This window comes from Corylus avellana, chromosome 1 (assembly GCF_965113065.1).
Source record: "Corylus avellana chromosome 1, dhCorAvel1.hap1.2, whole genome shotgun sequence".
Classification (NCBI taxonomy): Eukaryota; Viridiplantae; Streptophyta; class Magnoliopsida; order Fagales; family Betulaceae; genus Corylus; species Corylus avellana.
Genome location: NC_142490.1, coordinates 8,424,190 through 8,443,306, shown reverse-complemented (window position 1 = coordinate 8,443,306; position 19,117 = coordinate 8,424,190). Strand labels below are relative to the sequence as shown.

The following is a 19,117-nucleotide window of genomic DNA, read 5'->3' as shown; positions in this document are numbered from 1 at the left end:
GCACCCGTCAATAACAGACGAATTTACTGGTCACATGGAAGCGCAACCTAATGTTGTAGAGTCAGTGCATGACGCAGTTGATGATGAGAGTGCGAGAAAATACTACAACTTGCGTATGGAATCAGAAAAGCCACTACATGATAAAACCAAACATAGCAAGCTAGGTGCTATTATACATCTATATAATTTAAAGTGTATGGGTGGAATTAGTAACACTATATTCACATCGTTGCTTGAGTTCATCAATCAGTTGCTTCCGACGGATGGTGAAGCCTTGCCAAAAAATACATATGAGGCCAAAAAGTTTTTGAGGGACTTGGGTCTTGGATATGAGAAGATTTTAGCTTGTCGAAATAATTGTATGTTATTTTGGAAGGATACTGAGCATTTAGATTTGTGTACAAAATGTGGATTATCAAAGTGGAAGGACGATATTAGAGATGGGCAATCTCGACCATCTAAAAGACGGCCCATTAAGGTGTTGCGATGGTTTCCACTAATACCACGCTTGCAAAGGTTGTTTATGTCGCAGCACACCGCTATCCATATGAGATGGCACGCTGATGGGCGCACAAAAGACGGAGTGTTGAGGCATCCGGCGGACGGTGAAGCATGGAAGTCATTTGATGAGAAATACCCAGAATTTGCATCAGATCCACGCAATGTAAGGCTTGGACTAACATCAGATGGATTTAATCCATTCGGTAACATGAACTCAACCCACAGCACTTGGCCTGTCATGGTAATTCCGTACAACTTGCCTCCTTGGTTGTGCATGAAACAACCAAATTTCATTTTATCCTTGATTATTCCAGGCCCAAGTTCACCTGGAATGGCAATAGATGTATACTTACAACCCTTGATATCAGAACTACAGGAATTATGGAATGCAGGAGTAAGCACATTTGATGTATCGATGAAGAAGTCCTTTGTGTTGCGATCGGCATTGATGTGGACAATAAATGATTTTCCGGCCTATGCAGATTTGTCAGGATATAGTACAAAGGGAAAAAAAGCATGTCCAATTTGTATGGGTTCAACACGGTCTAAATGGTTAAAACACGGGAAGAAATGTTGTTATTTGGGGCATAGGCGATATTTGCCTATGGATCATAGGTGGAGAATGAACAAAAGAGCTTTTGACGGTACACAAGAACTGGATGGTCCGCCTGTTGTGCCAAATGGCGAGGACATCTTGAGGCAATTAGACGTATTATTTGAAGGTGAGGACCATGACGCACGTAGAGAGAAAAGACAAAAGACCGCCCAAGATATAGATGGTACAAATGTTGATGTTGGGTGGAAGAAGAAAAGTATTTTCTTCACTTTGCCATATTGGAAAGATAATTTGTTACGACACAATCTTGATGTGATGCACATAGAAAAAAATGTCATGGACAATATACTTGGCACATTGCTTGACATTACAGGGAAGACAAAGGACAACCATGAAGCCCGTAAGGATTTGCAAAAAATGGGGTTGAGAGAAAAACTTCATCCATTCACCGACAACAATGGGAAAATATATCTGCCCGCAGCTTGCCACACAATGTCTAATGAGGAAAAAACTAGTTTCTTGAAAGTGATTAGAGATGTACGAGTGCCGGATGGATATGCATCGAATGTCTCCCGATGTGTCAAACTTAAGGAACGTACAATAGTGGGTTTGAAGAGTCATGATAGCCACATACTCATGCAACAAATTATGCCTATTGCGTTGCGCGGATCCTTGACAGACAAGGTTGTCAGGCCTCTAATGGAGTTGTCGCTATTCTTTCGAGGCATATGTTCGAAAACATTGTCAGAATCAGACCTAAACCGGCTCGAGAGTGATATCATCATAATTTTGTGTAAGCTAGAACAAATATTTCCACCCGGATTTTTTACTAGTATGGTTCATGTTGTTGTGCATTTAGTTCGAGAATGCCGACTTGGTGGACCGGTAGCGCTTCGGTGGATGTATCCGGTTGAGAGGTATTCAAATATATAATATTATATATTTTTATATATATGTATAATGAATTACTTCCATGAGCAAGGTGATTAAATGTATGTAGGAGTCTTGGAGGTTTAAAAAATGACGTGCGCAACAAATCTGCACCTGAAGGGTCTATTGCGGAAGGTTACGTAGCGAGAGAACTGGTGTCATTTGTTTCAATGTATTTAAATAATGCACCAACAGTACACAATAGGCCTCAAAGAAACCCTGATGAGGCTAAAGGGGCGGTAACACGAGTTAATCTTGACAACCGCACTTTGGCACAGGTTCATCGATATATTCTGTTTAACTCGGACGAGTTTCATCAATTGCGGATGTAAGTTGTATTCTTAGCACACGTTACTTCATTTATTACAGTTATTGGTGAATCATAAAACATTTAGTTCTAATATATATATATGGCCATATAGGAGACACTTGGATATGCTTCGGCAAGGAAACAATAGGAGGCGAATGACTGACATTGAATTAGACACACAACATAAGGAGCAATTTTGTGATTGGTATCGCGACTACGTAAGATGCAAGACATATATTCCAAATAATAACTTAAATTAAAAGTTTCAATAATATATTAAATATTTTTATTATTAATACTAAATCGCAGGTTAATCGAATGGATGCAACATGTCGCACTGAACTGGGGGTGAAGCTTGTATGCCATTCTAAAGGGCCTATTCAAAATGCTCTAGAATATAACCGCTACGTAGTTAACGGTTCATTGTTTCGTACTTTGGCCCACGATGAAGGTAAAAAGACTCAAAACAGTGGCGTGTGTGTGCCAACCATTGATGGCTATACATATTATGGGAAGTTGACTAGAATAATCGAGGTAGAGTACTACGACACCACTAGATATGTGTTGTTCAAGTGTGATTGGGCTGACATAAGAAAGGGTAGGGGCTACAAGGAGGACCAATATGGGTTCACGCTTGTGAATTTTAAAAACCTGATACACGTGGGAAAACAAATTACTGATGAGCCGTATGTGTTATCTTCGCAAGTATCACAAGTATTTTACGTCACTGATGAAAGGCACCCAGATTGGTCTTGCGTTATAAGGACTAAACCTCGAAACGTGTACGACATTGGTGAGGGCGAAGGCAATGATGATTCATATGCCAACTACCATGAGAGTGAGCCGTTAAACTTAAACATTACTCATGATCCGAACATTGTCGTTGAATGTTGCCGAAACGACCTACCTCCAGCCGACCTACCCATACCCTCCAAACGACCTACTTCCAAACGACCTACCTCCAAACGACCTACCTCCAAACAACTTACCTCCAAACGACCTACCTCCAAACGACATGGGTATGCGTTTTTTTCAAATTATTATAATTGTTTATAATTACAATAATTATATATATATATATATATATATATATATATATATATATATATATATATATATATATTGAATGTGATATCACCTTCCTTATTTATCTTGTAGGTGAAAAACATGTCAAGAAAAAGAACCTGGTCAAAGTTACCAGTACGAGATCAAATTTCGGCAATAATACCGCCGTCACAACAATCGGCTTTGTACGCCGACGATGATACACAGGGCCTGCAAGCCGGACTATACCGACCTATACCACTATACCGACCTATACCACCTCAGGATCAGGTTCATGATGATGGTGAATGGGCTAGTGATCATCATGTACATACTAACATAGAAAGGTTAATCGATCCACAATTTAATCCGTTCGATGGTGATGATGAGAATAGGCCTCACTCCACACATGGGTGGGATCATGAGTGCAATGCCACACAGGAGCCGGATGGGCAAGATCATGATACAGATGACACACAGGAGCCAGATGATCCTCTGTTAGCCCATAATGAGGTCCGAACAGTAGGTATGTATATGTTTTGTATTTATTTATGTTATAAAATCTTCTAATGATGTCGTTCATATGTTATATACATTATATATAATCTTAAACGTGATTCATATGTTACACAAATACAGATGAAGAAGGAAAATTTCATGTGCGGATTCTAAGTGGTCCGCTTAATATGTGGAGTATCCCAAAAAGGGAGAGGATTGTCGTTGAATTTAATAGTGTGGGTCAGCCTGTAGGTGTTAGCGGTCAGAAATTACGTAGGTGCGCTGGATATTATGTTCGTAACGGTGGTATTGTGGGCATAGGTGCACCTACTTGGAAGCAGGTTCCAAATGACAGAAAGGAAGAAATTTGGAACATGTTGATGGTATGTCTTTGATGTAATTTATTGTTGTTTTGTGTTGTTTTTTATTTATTTTTTGCATGTTTCTACCTGTTGCGTCTCTGCTTGTTGTAGATGAAATTCTATGTACCTCCTCATCTACAAATGGATGATATTAAACGATGCGCATTCATGGACTTCGGAAAAAAGTTGAGAAATTACAAGCATGTGGTGAAGAAATCTCTTAAACTCAAAGACGACGATACGAAGGAAAGCGTTCTACAGTCGACGCAACACTTTGGACAAGTCAACCCAGCGGAATTGGAAAGCGCCGTCAGCATATGGATGACTCAGAAGAATAAGGTATGTCATGTTTGAGTCACTTATCATACTGATGCAATCGTATGAAGACTAACATAATCATAATGTAATTTATGTAGGATATGGCTAAAAAGAACAAGGAAATACGAGACAAGTACAATATGCCACACTCGGCTGGCTCGAGGAGCTTTGCCTATATTGCACATGAGATTGTATGTTATTTTCAACATATATAATTGTATTAGTGTATATATCAGCAACACTAATAAATTTTATGTATTTTTTTTATTTTTTTAAGAGGAAAAAAGGGAAAACTCCTACGAGGGCGGTCGTTTACGATGTAACCCACACGAGAAAGGATGGTAGTTTCCTCAATGCAGACATTGAGGACAAAGTTGTATGTGATTAACTTGTATATTTAATTTGTGTACCATTGTGTTTATTTTTTCAAAAACACTGTAATATGGTAAGTCTTTATGAGTCGATTAGTTGGTGCGTAATATTTTTCCATATTCTATATAAATATAGGAGAAGATGAGGGCTCTAAGTTCACAGGACACTGCAGTAAGCTCAAGCTTGACACAGGGATCAATAAATTGGGCAACTGACGACGCTTATGCCAAGGTCATGGAGAATGCAGAATATACTGGTCGTTTACGAGGAATGGGACCTGGGCATCTACCAGTCAAAAGCAGCACACATGCAAATAAATCATCGATCTCAGCTGCACAAGTCCCCGCATTACTTGAGCGCATAAATGAACAAAAGCAACAGATTTCCAAACAAAACGAACAGATTGCCATGTTAACATCTGCCTATGTCGACGTCAAGAAATTTATGGAAAATTGTTTTGCGAGCCAAAGAACGAGCAACATAAACATGTGTACTCCACATGACACCGAGTGTCCCGGTGTTGTGAGAGCAGGATCATCAGTCGGTAATCGACCGGGTAATTAATTAACCTTAATTACACTATATTAGTTATATTTACATTTTCATGATTAAAAATGTTACTAAAGAACATATATATGATTGCATAATATACATTTGCATTTATTTATATATAGGTGAGAATGAATTAACAAATGAAGATGAGCATGCAGCTGATGCAGAAGGCGACCATTGTGGATCATCACAAAGTATGTGCAGTAGATCTTCATATCTTAGTCACTTGTAATATAATCTAATTATATATAGGTTTGCACTTTTAAAATAGTTAGATATAGGTTTGTAATTTAATTTTTTTTTTTTTGTTTTATCATTTGCAGGTAATCGTTAAGTGACGTACGTATACTTGACATTTTAGGTTGGGTATGTATTTGACGCCAAATGCTAAGCGAACTCGTTGATATATTTTATTTCATATGCAATATACAATTTTTGTACACTCTTTTAAGAGGTGGTACACTTTATGTTTATGATATCGTTTTGGATATTTTATTTCATATGTATGGTACAATTTTTGTTAACTCTTTAAGATGTGGTACACTTTGTGTTTATAATATCATCATTTTGAATTTAGATGTCTTATGAGATACAAGATTGTATATATGGATTAGATATGTATTGTGATATATATATATATATATATATATATATATATATATTGATGAATGGAGAAAATATTTATGGATTAATCTAATATTTATGGAGAAAATACGCAATACAATATTGTATTGTGTATTGTATATCAGGAGAAAATAAAAAATATATATGGATTGCATGGGAAAAATATTTTTTCTATATATTAATTATTGGATGCGTGTCGCACCATGCAAGCGCTCCCATATAGAAACAGGGGCGCTTTACACGCAAGCGCCCCTTTTTATGAAAGGGGGCACTTGCCCACCTGAGCGCCCCCTTTTTAGAATGAGGGCGCTTCCTAGGCAAGTGCCCCCTTTTAAAAAAGGAGGCGCTTCCTAGGCAATCGATCCCTTTTAAAAAAGGGGGCGCTTGCCTAGGAAGCGCCCTCATTTTCAAAAGGGGGCGCTTGATTAGGAAGTGCCCCCTTTTTTAAATGGGGGCGCTTACCTGGCAAGCGCCCCCTTTTTTAGGAAGTGCCCCTATTTAAAAAAGGGGGCACTTGCCTAGGAAGTGCCCCCATTTAAAAAAGGGGGCGCTTGCCTAGGAAGCGCCACCTTTTTTAAATGGGGGCGTTTTTCAACAAAGCGCCCCCTTTTTTAAAAGGGGGCGTTTTTCACCACTAAGCGCCCCCTTTTAAAAAAGGGGGCGCTTTATTCCAAACGTCCCTTTTTTAAGGCGCTTTTTAGTAAAAAAACGTCTCAAACTTAAATTCTAGTCGCCATAAAAACCGACGTGTCCCAAGTGTCTCTAATCAAGCGTTGCGAAATCAATAGGGACGGTTTTTTGGCCAAAAATGCCCCAAATAACCATGTCGCTAAACCTTGTTTTTTTTGTAGTGAGGTAATGCTATAAGTTTTGGTAGTCTTTTTAAAGTTATCCTAAATATGACGTGGCTTTTAAAATTATCAATAAATTAAATTTTAATATATAATATCTAAAATTTAACAATAATTTTAAAATTCTCATTATATTTGGGATGAATCTAGGATATGGTGCGAACTCGCCTCTTGAAAAGATTCCGTCCCGTCTTTTAGGATTTTGGGTGCTTTATCTCCACAGTGCTCGTCTGTCACTCTCTCACACACACAGACTCACAGCTGCCACAGCTCCGAACTTACCATTTTAGGCATGGCTGCCCACTTTCCTCTGCTCCGGGCGTCAACCTCCCTCTCTACCAGACCTCTTCGTATCTACAGCTTCAAGCCCACTACCCCAACCTTCTCTTCGCACATTCCAAGACAAAGTGGTCGGTCCCGTATGTTTCTTTTGCAAAATATGACCTCTATGTTTTGCTCTTTTCATTCTGTGCATGTGTCTGTTTTTCAGGTTTGCGTGGATTATCTTCTGTCGCATGCGCTTATTCAAATGGGAGGGAGCCTGAGCCTGACTCGGTGGATGACGGTGTCAAGAGTGTTGAACGGCTGCAGGAAGAGAAACCGCGTGCCGAGTTGTCTGCTCGGATTGCATCGGGGGAATTCACTGTGGAGCAATCTGGGTATACTTAATTAATATAATAACCTTGAAATGAACGATGATCCTTTTGTTTCTCTTAGCATAGTTATCGCGGGAATTATTATGTCTGCGTATGTCTACATTAAAGAATTGTGTGGATATGCTTATATGGCACGATATCCCATGTAGTTTAAAATATTAGCCTTGAACAAATGGGATGCATGGCTGAAATGAAATTGGCATTTTTTGTTAATCTATCAAATACTACCACAGTCACAATGTCAATATCTTGGATTATAAGCTTATTAAACAAATGATTATAATCAAATTGTAGCCATTAGAATTAGATAGTCCGTCTATAAAATTCATTGAGATGTCAGACCAAATCCTAGTAGGAAGAGGTAGGGGTTGTAATAACCCAGCAGGATTTAGATTCTGTGTCTTATTTCTTTGATAAGAGTCACATTCCCTGATGAACTGTTTGATATCCCTTTTCATCCCAGACCAAATAAAATCAGCCGTAGCTCTCTGTAGGGTTTTGTGATACCCTGAGTGTCCAACAATTGGGCTACTATGTACAGTGTAAAATCCTGTCTTTAAGTTCAGATTCCGCACCCAAGAAATATTCTGCCATTCTTGAAGAGTAGACCATTCCTCAAACTGTAACCCTTTCCTTCTAGTTTTCCCTCCTGCAGTTTCGATTGGATATCTTGGATGTTGCATCTTGTGAATAAGTTGCCTTCAAGTCTTCAATCCATGTAGGGTCTAGGAAAGTAATGACAGAAATACTAGAGTCCTCAGTATCAGTGCATTTGCAACTCTGTTCTCCTTACCTTTCTTGTATTCAATTGCAAAATCGTAACCCAACAACTTAGAAACCTATTTTTGTTCAGAGGGAATACCAACTTTCTGCTCTAGGAGGAACTTCAGAGTATGATGATCTGTTTGAACTGTAAATGGTTCCCCTATCAAATAGGCACTGCAAGTACTAACGACAGTAGTTCCTTTTCATAAGTTGACAAATGCAGAGCCAACTTAGAAAGGCAAGTGGCCTATTATCTTGCATCAACACAGGCCCTTCCCCTTCACCAGATGCATCACATTCAATCGCAAAGGTTTTAGTGAAATCAAGAAGGGCTAACACCCGTGGGCTAGTTGACTGCAACTTTGAGTTTCTTGGAAAGCCTCTCTATCTGAGTCAGTCCACTTAAAAGAATCTTTCTTCAGTAGTGAAGTCAGTGGGGGCAGCTATCAGTCCATAACTTCGAATAAACTTCCTGTAATAGCTTGTTAAACCTAGAAAGGGCTAAAAGGACTAAAGCATGGCGTAGGCAGCAAAACCAGGAAAAGTCCAGTTTAGCATTGAATCTATATTCCCTTAACAAACAAGTTTAGATTCTGTGTCGTATTTCTTTGTTGAACCTAGAAAGGGCTAAGAGGATTTAAGCATGGTGTAGGCAGCAAAACCCTTAGTGACGATGTCCAGGAAAAGTCCAGTTTAGCATTGAATCTATATTCGCATGATCACCCTTAACACCCTCTTTTGAAATTATGAGACCTAAGTACTTGATTTCAGGTATCCAAACTTAGTCTTAGATCTCTTAGAATAAAGTTGTTGCTGTTTCAAGGTTCCCAAAATAGTTTTTAGACGTGTCAAGTGCTACTCGAGACAATAAATGTAGACTAAAATATCGTAAAAAAACACAATCACAAACTTTCTCAAATAGGGTCGAAAGACATCATGCATTAAACCTTGATAGGGAGAAGATGCTTTTTGTTTTTTTTAATGAATGAGGTAAAAGGTGTGTATTGATTACGTCAGAACGCATAACCAGAAATTCATAGACCTTCATGAGTACAGAAAGCAGTCTTAGGAATATCCTTCTCCCTCATTTTGATCTGGTTATCACCAGATCGATCGTAAATCCATTTTAGAAAAAATAGTGGACCCATGCGATTCATCCACTACAGGAATAAGATATTTATCCTTATTAGTTTCCTTGTTTAAAGCCTGATAATTGATGTTCATGTGCTAACTTCCATTCGCTTTCCTAGCCAATAATGCATGAGAAGAAAATGGGGATAGACTTGGTCTAATTACCCCATATTCTAGCAATTCCCGAACAATCTTCTCAATTTCAATTTTTTGATAGTTGGGGTACCTGTAATGTGTAACACATAGAGGTTGTGACCCCTCTTTCAAATTGATTCGATGGTCATGGTTTCTGTTAGGAGGAAGTCCGTTAAGTTTTGCAAACTCCTTTTCAAATTCCCCTAACAGTTTTAAGGATTTGCTAATTTTCTTAAAAGAGTAATCTTCTTGACAATGGAGTTGTAATAAAACTCCTCTCTTTTCTGCCCTATACTACTTACTAACTTCTTTCTCATCAATAATTTAATAATGCCCTTTATAATTTAATAATGAATTGAGCATCTACAATGTTTTTCAATGCATTGGAAAATACTGTAGATGCCATTTGATGTTGATTATATTTAGGGCTTCTGATGTGAGTGTCTTTCTGTGTTTTTTTTTTAGATTTTTCTTAAATATAAGGAATGAAATGGGTTATAGGGAGTCTGCTCTAATGCTTTAAGAGTTAAACAACCAATAGAAGAGAAATCACAACTATAGTATGCTCTACCACAGGTAAGCCAAGTCCTATTTTTACTATGCTGGTCATTTAATATACTCCTACTAGCATTAAAAAGTAAAATAAAAAGAAAATTCTATTAAAAGCGTTAGTATCAAGCTACTGCCTACTAGGGCATATTATTTTTTGAGTTTCCACCAATCAATAATTCAAATCATTATTTACTTGAAGCTTCAAGACAGAACTTTGTTGCCGGCCTTTAATATGTCAACGGCCGAGGGACCCGCATCTTCAAGGTTACGTATAGTCCATCCATTTTTAGTACCCCCAAATTCAAGCATATTGAAACTCCACAATCAATTTGTAGGGGTTGATAGATATAGCCTTCCTGCCAACGTCTCATCATATGGACTTTGTTTCTTTTTCTTTAAAGGCTGAGTAACCTACAATTAATGCACTACAAAAAACACATTTTTTGCTGACCCATGGTTACTGACGTGTCGGACGACCTGACACGTCAGTAAATCTTGCTGACGGGGCTTTCCTGACGTGTTTCGGTCGTGAAGAATGTTGGTGTCAGGAAATCGGAATTCCTGACGTGTCGAAATTGACACGTCAGAAATTACTGACGTGCTGAATTTTCACACGTGAGTAAATCTTCTGACGTGTGAAAATTGACACGTCAGGAAATTCCTCACGTGTCAAAAACTGACACGTCAAGAAATTACTGACGTGTCAGTTTTTGACACGTCAGGAAATTCCTGACGTGTCAATTTTTGACACGTCAGGAAATTACTGACGTGTCAAAAACTGACACGTCAGGAATTTCTTGACGTGTCGGTTTTTGACACGTCAGGAAATTACTGACGTGTCAAAAACTGACACGTCAGGAATTTCTTGACGTGTCGGTTTTTGACACGTCAGGAATTTCCTGACGTGTCAAAAACTGACACGTCAGTAATTTGGTTCAAAACGAACCAAATTTGCCGACGTGTCAAAAATTGACACGTCAGTAATTACTGACGTGTCAATTTTTGACACGTCGGCAAATTTGGTTCGTTTTGAACCAGATTTTTTCCCTCCCCCCTATATTTTTTGTGATTTTTTTCAGGACTATACCCGAATTTTGTGTTACGGTTCACCTGATATTCAATCTATCCATCAAAACCATGCAAATAATATACAATTTTTCCATCAAATAACATACATCATATCCATTAACATCAATCACAAACTACCCATCAAAACTAACTTCAACACACCATAATAACACAAATAACATAATATATATACACCAATCACAAATATATATATAAACTAACTTCAACACACCAAAAATGTCACATACTAACATAATATACACAAATACAATTACATCAACTTATACACAACTGTGAATAGCCTCAAATTCTCGACCAGACTAGCGATCATTGACATCCATAGCATCCTCTCGACGATGTCCATTACCTGCAAATGATAAAACAAACAATATTCACCAATAAAACAACCACCAAACAAATAAAATCCACTAACGTTAGATGATAATACAAACAATCATTGAGCCCGAATACAATTATAGAACTTCCATATAGGTTATTAATGTTGGGGGTTCAATGGAAGATATGATAAACACAAAGGGAAAGCGCCCTCCCTAGCATTGAGTGCATTTATATCTATTTATATTTAGAGTTACAAAATTAAGTTTATGAAGAACTGGTCTTGATGATATTGATATGCATGTATTGCTTCGTGCCATGCAGTTATATCCATTTATACGTGCATGAATAACTCTAAATAATTATCTCAACCAGCAAAACTCTAACCCACATCCATCACCAAACCAACCATGATATATAAACCAAATTTAAGCAAGATTTACAACATCATTAATTATTTAGAATGACTACAACATATCCAAATTCTAAATATATATATATAGGGACAGTTATAAAACTAAATTGACTATTAAAAAAAGTCAGTACCTGATCCACTGTCGACCGACGATCGCACCATCGCAAAGGGTGGGGAAGCATTGTCTGGTGGGGTGTGAAACCGGATCATTTCCTCAAGTTGGCGAAAACGGGCGTCAAACCTTGCCTGACGTTCAGCCTCCTGTTCAGCTGCCTGTCGCGCTACCCGGGCATTGTTCTCAGCCATCTGCTCCGCCACTTGCTGGGCTACCCGCGCATTGTTCTCGGCCAACAACGCATCCATCTCTTCCTTGTGCTTCGCCCTCTCCGCGTCAAGCGCTCTATCAAGTGTGTCTTGTGATATCGTGGAATACCTGACGTTTCCTGACCGTGCCTGTGACGGTGTATAGTATGAGTGTATGGTCCCCCGCACAGGCAGAATATTTGGTCCGGCCATCCGAACCCTACCGGCATACTCAGGCTTATTTCCCATTGCCTGGGCGAATGCGTCGTTTGGCGCCCACCTGACCGTTCCTTCTGTGATGCTAGACGATGCTGCAGGGTCGGTGGGTATAAGCTCATTCATCTTTTCCTGAATGTCACATTAATTATTGAGTCAGTGGGTCGCACAACTGTTAATCGCAAATAATTTATCAAATATACAAGCAAAACAACATATGAAAAGTGAATATCATACACATCTCTCCTTCACAATATCATTCGGATATCCACCGCCCTTCTTCGTGTGTGACTTGACATAATTGTGTGCACGAGTGGGTTGATGGCCCAAACGTTCGGCCTGCATTTAAAATAGGTAATTCATTTATTTTTAAATATATCAATACGATATAATGTTAGATATATATAGGATAAATTACACACGTACCTCCTCTTGTGTCAACCTGGCATAGCTCATTGATCCGGTGCAATGTGGTGAATCATTTAATGCTCGCAAGCTCTTCATTTTCGCCGCATACTCCTACACAGTTAACACTTTTAATATGTTAATACCAATACAATTACAATAAATGACAGTACACAACACTAAGAATTTAACTCATGACCTACCCTATTCTCCTGGGTACACCATCTCTCCAATAAGATATCCAGATCGACGGGATTGTACTCGCCTAGCGTCTGTCCCCCCAGTCTTGCCCGTATAGTGTCCGGCGTATCTTCCTCCGTAATGGCACATATTTTTTTGAGCTCGTGCCTCCAAGTCCGCAGCTTGGAGCCCATATCCTTAAATGCTTCATTTTTTACTGCTTCCAAGTTGTACTCGGGTGGAACGAAAAAGTATGCCTGCACAAGTTCAACATTGATAAATTAAAAAATAAAATAAAATATGTGTATATGCATTTACTTACTAAGCACACATATATATAGCGTACTTAGAGTGTATATATACATATATACATTACTAGTGTTTAACTTATTATTAAAAAACATACCATCAAGGCGTCCCAAATATCCTCCTTGGTACGGTCCGGTACCTTCGTCCAATCGTCTGGTATTCGGACGAAATTTCCGCTCCTAACTATGTCTCCGGTCATCCGTCTGAACCGCACGGCACTAAATCCAACGGGCTGGCATGATGCATTGTACTCCAAAATGATCCGTTTGCCGGGGGGGACTCCCGGCCGCCTGTGCGAATCAAGAATGGTAAACACCTCAATAACGGTGTTTCCTTCAGAATCAGTACCTAACAAATTAAAAATTAGTTAGGTAAGTTATTTCGAATTCAATACTAGGTAACAAGTAAATTAAAACCAAATCAACAACGACATTAAAGTATATACACTTACTTATGATCCGGACCTGCCGAGGGCGTAACCGAGCGTCGGGAGCAGGGTTGGTGGGCTGCGGGTCATCTGTGGCCTGTACCCCACCTGCCATGTGTTCCTGGGCCTCTGTCTCAGTGTCCTCCAGACCTGCTTTGTAGTTTTTAATAATGTTTAGAATTCTATGAAATTGTAGTTGTAGTTAAATATAATTGATATTGCACCAATATAGTTAGAAACTTTCAATCTTTTGAATCTTTAAAAAAACAGTCGGGCGTACCTGCGCTATGCTGGGTGTAAAGCCGCTCGACATCGCCCTCATAACTCTGTCGTAACTCGCTGTACGGGTACGAATCAACCCGAAACCCGGTTTGGGCCATGCCTGCCCGAGTGTATGAAGCATGGACAGGGGTCTCCCCTTCCATCGTACCTGGAAGAACTGGTCGATATCCTTCCTGTATCCCAAGAAGCTGAGCAACGTCTTGTTGCTCGCTGTCATCAAGTTGGACTGCCGGAGACCCAGGCGACGTAGACTGCCGCACTGCGGACGAGCCCCTGCGTGCTTTCCTCTTCCCCCTTGTACTCATGGTACCCTGTAAAAAACACCACAAACCCAATTAATTTCTTAAACAATGTATGAAATATTTACTACATTAAGTATGCATGAATAATAGTGCTACATGAGATATATATCAGATTTTAGCAAATGCACAGCTTAATTAAGTGTGTTGATGTAATGTGCATGTAGTGAACAACTACCAATCAAAACATAAATATAAAATTAATTATACTACTATACATACGCTTCGGTTGGATCTAAGTCGTGTCTGACGTATTCGATATGATCTTGTAGATCGTGATCAACATTTCTGGGCAAAATAAGAGGCTCACACTCGTGGTAATTGACACATGAATCTTGATGTCCTTCAACCTGACCAACGTCGTATATGTTTCTAGGCTTGGTCCTTACTGCGCAAGCCCAATCTGGGCACCTATCATCTTGTACGTAAAATACCTGGTCAACTTGTGAAGTTAGCACATACGGCTCATCAGAAACCAGGTCTCCCGTGTGGACAAGGTTTTTGAAGTTGACAAGTACTATACCATACTCATCCACCTTGTACCCCTTGTCCCTCGTGTTGTCTGCCCAATCACACCTAAACATAACGTACTTAGTCCTGTCGTAATACTCAACCTCAACTATTTCCGTTAACTTCCCGTAGTACGTGTCGCCATCAAGAGTCGGCACACACACCCCGCTGTTCTGAGTCCTCTTTCCGGCATCAGATGCAATAGTGCGAAACAGCTTGCCGTTAACCACATATCTATTGTATCTGACTGCTGCCTCCCTCGGCCCTCTACAATGCATTACCAATTTGTCACCAAGTTCATTCCTGGATCGCTCGTCCAATTGATCGACCTGTGAATATATTACGTACAATGGAAACGCACGGTTACTAGCTTTAGTTGATTTTAAAAATTGCACGCAAATAACTCCGACAATTGTGATAAGGTAAACATCACATCATTCTTACGTAGTCACGGTACCACTCGCAGAACAAGTCATAATGTTGGGTCTCCAACTGAGCCTCTGTTGTTCGTCCCCTATTGCATGATCGCCTAAGCGTATCTATGTGCATCCTACAATTCGAAATTATGTTAATTATAATTCAATACGAGCAATATTGTCACAAGTTCATTGAGCATGCAATGTACCAACAAAAGATCTCTACTTACATCCGCAATTGATGAAACTCGTCCAAGTTGAACATAATATACCGGTGTATCTGTGTCATTGTGATTCGGTCGAGTCGGACTCGTGTTCCATTTCCCTTTGAACCATCCAGATTTCTTTGTATCCTATTGTGAAAGGTTGGTGTATTCTCTAAATATCTCGAACAAAACGTCACCAACTCAGTTGCTATGTAGCCCTCCGCAATGCAGCCCTCGGGAGCCGCTTTGTTGCGCACATTAGATTTGAATACTCCAAGGCTCCTAAATATGAACCAATACATATTTTCAGTTTAGTTAGTACTTGTCATGTATTGGCACCTGAAACCAAAAAATAGAAAAATATCCGTAAACAAATTTTACCTCTCTGCCGGATACATCCATCTATACTGTACAGGTCCACCGAGTCGGCATTCACGGATAAGATGCACGACCACATGAACCATGCTCGTAAAGAAGCTGGGGGGGAAAACTTGTTCCATCTTGCACAACGTGATACAGATGTCACACTGTAGTCGGTCAATATCCTGTTCGGTCAATGTTGTTGAACATAGGCACCTGAAGAATGTGGACATCTCAACAAGAGGTCTAACCACATTGCTTGGAAGTGAACCACGCAATGCAATAGGTAGAAGCTGCTGCATCAGTACATGACTGTCATGACTTTTTAACCCCGATATCGTACGGTCCTTAAGTCGTATACAACGAGAAATGTTCGAGGCATATCCGTCGGGCACCCTTACATTTCGTAGCACTTTCAAAAAATGTGTTTTATCATCCTTGGACATCGTGTGGGTAGCTTGTTGATAATAGGTCTTACCATCCTGCGGGTCCACAAATGTATGAAGTGTACGTCTCAAGCCCATTTCTTGCAAATCTAAGCGGGCGGCGTGGTTGTCCTTCGTTTTCCCTGGAATGTCCAGTATTGTACCAAGTATGTTGTCCATGACGTTTTTCTCTATGTGCATAACATCAAGATTATGCCGCAATAAATTATCTTTCCAATACGGCAACCTAAAGAAAATACTTTTCTTCTTCCACACTACATGGCCATTATTCGTCTTCTGCTTTTTTCTTTCTTTTTTCTCAGCCTCCCTTGCCTGACCGGCGTTCTCATCCCCAAACACCATCCCTTCTAATTGGCTTATGACTTCATCTCCACTTGGCACATCAGGGGCACATTCTAGTTCTACGTTGCCGTCAAATGTGCTTTTGTTTCGTCTCCATGGATGATCCATGGGCAAGTATCGCCTGTGCCCCATATAACACCATTTATGGCCATGTTTTAACCATTTTGACCATGTCGAGTTCATACAACACGGACATGCCTTCTCACCCTTGGTAGACCATCCAGACAAATCTGCATATGCTGGGAAGTCATTAATTGTCCACATCAACTGCGCTCGCATAACAAAATTATTTTTCTTTGAGACGTCATATGTGCGAACCCCTACATTCCATAGTTCTTGTAACTCTTCAATTAAGGGTTGAAGGTAGACATCTATATCCATTCCAGGTGAACTTGGGCCCGGGATAATCAATGATAGTATAAAAGATGTGTGTTTCATGCACATCCAAGGAGGCAAGTTGTAGGGTACAACCATTACAGGCCAAGTGCTGTGCGATGTAGTCATATTCCCAAATGGATTAAATCCATCAGAGGTTAGTCCGAGCCTTACATTCCTGCTATCCGCTGAAAACTCCTGATGTAAATTGTCAAATGACTTCCATGCTAAGCCGTCGGCTGGATGCCTCAATACGCCATCCTTAGTGCGGCCTTCTGCATGCCACCTCATAAAGCGTGCTGTATGTTCTGACATAAACAACCTCTGTAGTCGTGGTATGAGTGGAAACCACCGCAACACCTTCACCGGACGTTTCTTGCCCGATGATATGGGTTGACCGTCCTCATCTAAATTGATTGCTTCCGTCCATTTAGATTCTCCACATACGGTACATGAATCCAACTCTTTATTGCCCTTCCAGAATAGCATACAGTCATTACGGCACGCTGGAATCTTCTCATAGCCTAGTCCCATGTCTCGCAAAAACTTTTTCGCCTCATATGTATTAACTGGCAGAGTTTCACTAGTCTCGGGTAGCAACTGATTGATGAACTCTAGGAAAGCCGAGAAAATCGAGTTACTAACTCCACCAACACACTTCAAGTTGTACAGGTGAACAGTGGCACTTAATTTGCTATGTTTTGTCCCAGTATGAAGTGGCTTCTCCGCCTTTTTTAGAAGGGCATAGTACTTTAGTGCATCGCCTTCAGCGGCTTCTTCGGTCACAATTTCCTCACCCCCTTGCACTACGGCCTGAGGCTCACAATTGTCTTCCCTAACTACTTCGTGCATGCCGAATAAATCACGCAACATTCCGTGCATGTCTCCACCCTGATTTGCACATGCACCCGCATCTGAGGCCGGGCGATTGGAATTAGACCCGGTATCAGGACCCTGTACATGCTTCTCACCGTGATAGAACCAAAGTGTGTATTCCGGCATCATTCCTTTTCCCCCTGTCAAGTGGTCGAATACGAAACCCGGCGGGTGGCGCCGGTTATTTCGACAAACCTTACAAGGGCAATAGATGAATCCATCAAGGGTTCTACAGTTACTAACTGCAAACTCCACAAACATTCTACACCCGTCTCTGTATTCCCTCGTACCCCTAGACTTTGTCATCCAACTCTTGTCCATTTTTATCTACGTACATGAGTTAGGAATAAATACATAAGACTTACAAATTGTATACATACTTTCAAGCACATGCATGTATATAAACATAAACCGATACCTAAATATTTGAACCACATTAGAAATATAAACCTATACATTCTCGTATAGGGTTAAATTGTTTATGTCCAAAAATATATACATATTCATGCGTATCTACATTCAACCGTACTGAAGGGTGTATTTATAACCCTTATCTATTATAATTAATCTACAAAAACCAAATTAAAAAAAAAAATACTTGATCCAAAATTTAAGCATTTTCTTTGGTGGGGACTTTCAAAAAAATATATATATTACAAGTTGACTTTCAAAAAAATATATATATTACAATTTGAACTATTTTATTTAAATATTTTTTTTTCTAATAAATCAATTTGTAATAACTTTCCCATATTATAATCATTTACCACGAGCCACCCTAATTTATCTATTTTTTTTTTAATGCATATATTTAACCACAAAAGAAAGGAGGGTCTATCATAAATCTAATCTGTGGATTGGATGTGTGGGCACGTGTGGGGTTTGGACTATATATAAAATTTTTGGCAGAGAAACCCAAAAAAGAAATGGAAGAAAGACATAAAATTGGGGTTAGAATGAAGGGACGTGCAACCACCATTACAGCTGTAATACACCTTCAACCAGTAGGTCCATATTTCATCTACATATCTAATCTATCTCCTCCTATGAAATCCTCTAAGAAACTTCATAATCTCCTCCAAATGTGTTTTTTTTTTTTTTTTTTTTTTCTCTGGGCTGATTATAATTTGCAAGTGGGACAGTGTAAGATTCATAATTTCACGTACCAACCACACTGGTCTTGCATACA

The 19,117-nt window shown here is 39.5% G+C and overlaps 4 protein-coding genes across 4 annotated transcripts; 2 read left to right on the top strand and 2 right to left on the bottom strand.

The window, feature by feature from the left end:
- The first annotated feature begins 103 nt into the window (after nt 1-103).
- Nucleotides 104-2,319, top strand: LOC148587918 (uncharacterized). Its single transcript, XM_088512444.1, has 2 exons — nt 104-1,974; nt 2,058-2,319. Exons 1-2 carry the CDS (start codon nt 116-118, stop codon nt 2,317-2,319), a joined length of 2,121 nt encoding a protein of 706 aa, XP_088368570.1. The 5' UTR covers nt 104-115.
- A 4,806-nt stretch (nt 2,320-7,125) lies between these two features.
- Nucleotides 7,126-7,658, top strand: LOC132168457 (protein LUTEIN DEFICIENT 5, chloroplastic-like). Its single transcript, XM_059579443.2, has 2 exons — nt 7,126-7,328; nt 7,409-7,658. The coding sequence occupies exons 1-2, from the start codon at nt 7,211-7,213 to the stop codon at nt 7,585-7,587; spliced, it is 297 nt and encodes a 98-aa protein (XP_059435426.2). The 5' UTR covers nt 7,126-7,210; the 3' UTR covers nt 7,588-7,658.
- Nucleotides 7,659-11,430: 3,772 nt separating this feature from the next.
- On the bottom strand, nt 11,431-14,241 carry LOC148587917 (uncharacterized). Its single transcript, XM_088513273.1, has 8 exons — nt 14,097-14,241; nt 13,854-13,966; nt 13,487-13,621; nt 13,104-13,337; nt 12,922-13,014; nt 12,733-12,834; nt 12,108-12,627; nt 11,431-11,592 (listed from the first exon to the last, which is right to left on the bottom strand). Exons 1-8 carry the CDS (start codon nt 14,239-14,241, stop codon nt 11,546-11,548), a joined length of 1,389 nt encoding a protein of 462 aa, XP_088369399.1. The 3' UTR covers nt 11,431-11,545.
- On the bottom strand, nt 13,628-15,964 carry LOC148587916 (uncharacterized). Its single transcript, XM_088512384.1, has 7 exons — nt 15,911-15,964; nt 15,554-15,811; nt 15,352-15,457; nt 14,620-15,236; nt 14,097-14,409; nt 13,841-13,966; nt 13,628-13,737 (listed from the first exon to the last, which is right to left on the bottom strand). The coding sequence occupies exons 1-5, from the start codon at nt 15,925-15,927 to the stop codon at nt 14,400-14,402; spliced, it is 1,008 nt and encodes a 335-aa protein (XP_088368510.1). The 5' UTR covers nt 15,928-15,964; the 3' UTR covers nt 13,628-13,737; nt 13,841-13,966; nt 14,097-14,399.
- Between the last annotated feature and the right edge of the window lie 3,153 nt (nt 15,965-19,117).